Consider the following 4,041-nt stretch of genomic DNA (forward strand, 5'->3'; position numbering starts at 1 on the left):
TATAACCACTATTTACATAGCATTCACATTGTACCAGGCATCGTAAGTAATATAGAGATGATTTAAAGTATATCACGTGTGTAGGTTATATGCAAGTACTATGTCATTTTACATGTAAAGGGACTTGAGCATCCTGGAACCAGTCTCCCGCAGATACAGAGGGACTACTGTATACAGGTGTCCAGATCCTCCACCCTAGACCTGTTACCAGAATCTCTGTGGCAAGGCCTAGATAGCTACACATTCTTAAAGTTCCCCCAGATGATTCTAATGCACACAACTGGTTAAGAACCACTGTATAAAATGATGGAAACTATTGTTCAATAAAGAAAACTACAGTAGACCAAGAAAACTCAGGCCTCAGTTTCCTCATTGAATGAGACAGTTAAACTAGATTAACAGTGGGCGGAGGGGCTCTTAGCCAAGACGCCATCTGTAAAAAGGGAATTTTACTGTGGAAATCCAATATTAAAATGAAGGCAGAACTGCTTGGCTGGGGAAAGGAAGGTGTGTGGAAGCTCTTCCCTCTCATCCTCAGGTCACCTCAAAAGAATCACCAAGGCTCCACAGAGCACAAGATGATCTCGGACCTGCTGCAGCTTTCAAATTCTTTGACCTTCCAAAACTAGAAATCCACAATTTAAGTGGCAGAGGACTTAATATTTTTCTTCCCTTATATACATTTCATATGAGAAAATGCTCCATTTTCTAATGACATATTCACCTCTTCCTTCCATTTAGAAAGATGAGAGTTACCGTCCTCCCGACCTAAACCATCACTAAAACCCCAGCCATTTTCCTGGAAGAGCTTTAAGCCCAAAAAGGGAGAGGACACACAAAGTGCAGGTTAGTGGCTGCCCCGCAGAAAGGAAAAAGAATGGGACCAGGGAGGGGCACAAAGGAGACTCCGAATTCAGCTAAGATAGTTAGTTTGTTTATTTATTTATTTAGAGGAAAGAGAAATATCAGAAGGATAACACTTGTTAGTTCTGGGACATAAGGATGTTTGTTGTATTGTTCTCCAGACTTTCCTGTAGTGTTTTAAGATTTTCAGAATTTAAAAAAAACAAAACCACACACACTTTTGTTTATTAGCACCATTTGAAACATCCTTGATTTTCATTGAACTCCGATTACAATTATCGCTTACTTGCCCTTTCCCAAGCTCACTTAGAAAATACATGACCCATAATTCCATTTGTGCACCCTGGGCCTTGCGAAGGAACGCAAGCACCGGAACAGAAGAAATGAATTGCTGGTAACTAACTGACACTCTAAAATTAAGACCACAAGGTCTTGTGGCATCTGAAAAAGGAAAAGAGTAGCTTTACGTTTAGGTACAAAGCATGCAGAGGATGCTGCCTTTGAATATTGCCAAACGGGTGGACCTATACCCACAGCACTACACTTTTAAGCCTCCCAAAGCAAGTACCGACTCCATAAATCACGGGAAGAAGGGACTCAATCCATACATAAATCAAAACCAGTGAAGAATTAGTAAAACATTAAAGCCAAAAACTTCAAACCCCAAAAATGCTATTTCTCCTCCTCAGTTGCTAGTGCCCAAAACATGTACCATAAGCTTAAGACTGAACAGCACAAATCTGGAAATTTTTCAGTACACTTAAATGCCCATCGGTGTTTCATGATAAACTGCCATCAAGGCTACTTACTCCCATGAATAAACACCCTACCTATACTAATTCCCTCAACTACCACCCTCCCACAGTCACACGTACAACACACACAAAGAAATCTTTATCTGTATACATCAGACTAGTCCCCTTCTCCCAATCTTCTCTCCAGCCAATCTTTACCTCTTTGCTTCTTCCAAATGGCAAAGGTACTCATAAGCCACATTCTGACGTCTCCTTTCATCCATCTCCTCTGCAGTAAGTCTCTCATTATCCAGGACAGCTAAAACATTAGAGAAAGAATGTAAGCACCAGGATCTGTAACCTTCCTGAGTGATAAAAGAATGCCACAGCATCACATTCCCGCCAGTCACCTAGAAGTTCAGGGTAACCAATGGATGTGTGGACAGCCAAGGGTACTACAATGACCTGCCTAAAAAAAGAACTATGGGGTTTCAACTATACTCACCGTGCCCCTTTTAAAAAATGTACAATAAACAAGAAGAAAAAATTTTTTAAATGTATAATATAAACATGTGCCAAGTTTTAGTGTAACCTTGAAAACACTGACTTGAGATTTGGGCCCCAATTTGTCCTTGTCTTTCTGCCAGAATTCCTAAATACAGATCTGACCATGTTGTTCCCCTCTTTTACTAATAACCAAAGCCAGCAGTTATTGAGAATTAAGTGGCAGTAATTATACTAAGCATTTTACATGTGTTCTCTCATTGAAACCCACAACAATCCTCTGATTAGCACTCCTATTTTACAGGCGAGGAAATTGAAGCTGGGTGAGCTCAGCCCCACAGCTAAGTGGCAGGGCCTGGATTCAAACCCAGATAGCCTGTGTCCGAAGCTTGAGCTTAACCTTGAAGCAATCTGCCTCCTTCACGGGCACCCAGGGTGTGGAATAAATTTCTAGCTCCTTGGGAAGGCCCAAGCTGGCCCCGGCTACTCTTGGAAACTTCTCCCAGCCCTTCCTCCCCCAACCGTGCACTCCACATACTGGGTTCCCAGTGCCCCTCTACTCTTCAATACCTGGTTCGTGCTCTTCCCTCTCCAAGTCACGTCTCTTGCTCCGCCCTGTCAAACCTCTCTACACAGCATCCTTCAAGACCGTCCAAATGTCACCTCCTGTGTTCATACTGCCTGCCCCAGACCCCTGCTCCTTACCCACGTTACTCTGTACAGCCAGTTAGTTCACGCGAGCTTTTATCTTTATTGCACCTCATTACCATTACCTTGTACACCTGTCCCTGATTAAACAGTTCTTTGAAGGCAGGGCCTGGTCTTACTCATCTCTAATTTCACAAACGTGGCACAATAATACCTCACATGTAACTGTTGATGAGTGAAATTATGCTTTAAAAAAGAACTTTATTCCCAGAATATAAAATTGAAAACCTCAAAACCCCAAAGGTCAGTCCCTCCCGCAGTTTAATGATGTCCCAGGACGTCCATAGAAAATGAGGAAGTCAGAGGATTTTTTTAATTTTGCTTTTGAAATCCTGACGAGGGAACTAAGCTGGAGAAAGCTAACGTCACCCGCCCAGGATCGCACCTCTCGGCTAGCCTCGGGCCGGGCAGGTCCAGACCCTGCGTCTGCCTCGCAGGCAGCACTCGGGGCAGCACCGCCCGCGGAGCCCGGTCTCCGGCGCGGGACACGCCCTGCACCGTTCTGCCACCTCACCCCGGGCCGGCTCCCCAATCTCGGCCGGGCTGGGCGGGAGGCGCCGGGTGGGGCTGCTCCGCCGCAGCGCGCCTCAGGCGGGGAGGCCTCCGAGGGCCCCTCCGCCGCCTCGGAACCCAAAGGGCGCGGGCCGGGGACCTCGCCGCCCGCCACCCAGCCGGGCCGGCTCTTCCGGGTCCGCGCCGCCTGCAGCCGCCCTACCCCACCCGCCTCCCGAACCCCGGGAAAACCGAGGCTCGTTGGCGGCGAGCCCGGCCCCGGATCCCCCACGCCGCGAGCCCCGCACTCACAGCCATAGTGCGGCCGGACCACGCCCAGCCCGTCAACCTCGTCCGCGGCGGACATGGCGGCGGAGCCCGGGTCTCTGCAGAGCAGGCGGTGAGACCTCGGAGGCGCGGGCGGCGGCAGCTGCAGCTCCTGCCAAGTGCGCGGGCTGCCCGAGCCCAGGCCCCGCCCCCGCCGGCCCCGCCCTTGCAGCCCCGCCCGGGGCGGGAAGAAGGAGGCGGGGCCAGAACCGCAAGGCCCCGCCCCCTCACTCCGGCCCCGCCCCGGGCCTGACTCTGTTCCCTGTAGGCGGTAGGAAGAAGGCGGGGCCCACCGTCCAATCAGGCTCGCGCTCGCTTCGCTCCGCTGGGAAGGTCGGCCCCGGCCGGCAGCCCCGCCCCCCGGCCACCGCCCCGACCGCAGCTCTGACAGAAAGGCTGCCTGTGTCGGCGG

At 49.8% G+C, this 4,041-nt stretch overlaps 1 protein-coding gene across 1 annotated transcript in view; it reads right to left on the reverse strand.

Moving 5' to 3' along the window:
- The window catches only part of IQGAP1 (IQ motif containing GTPase activating protein 1), a 134,290-nt gene extending 130,532 nt beyond the window's left edge, over positions 1-3,758 (reverse strand). Inside the window, exons 1-2 of the mRNA XM_012643685.1 lie at positions 3,615-3,758; positions 1,818-1,917 (exon numbers count right to left, since the gene is read on the reverse strand). Of these exons, the coding sequence (XP_012499139.1) occupies positions 1,818-1,917; positions 3,615-3,669 (155 nt within the window). The 5' untranslated portion in view covers positions 3,670-3,758. The remainder of the gene's footprint in view (positions 1-1,817; positions 1,918-3,614) is intronic.
- Positions 3,759-4,041: the final 283 nt, after the last annotated feature.

The sequence above is a fragment of the Propithecus coquereli genome, unplaced genomic scaffold (genome assembly GCF_000956105.1).
Source record: "Propithecus coquereli isolate 6110/MARCELLA unplaced genomic scaffold, Pcoq_1.0 Scaffold20, whole genome shotgun sequence".
In the NCBI taxonomy this organism is placed as follows: Eukaryota; Metazoa; Chordata; class Mammalia; order Primates; family Indriidae; genus Propithecus; species Propithecus coquereli.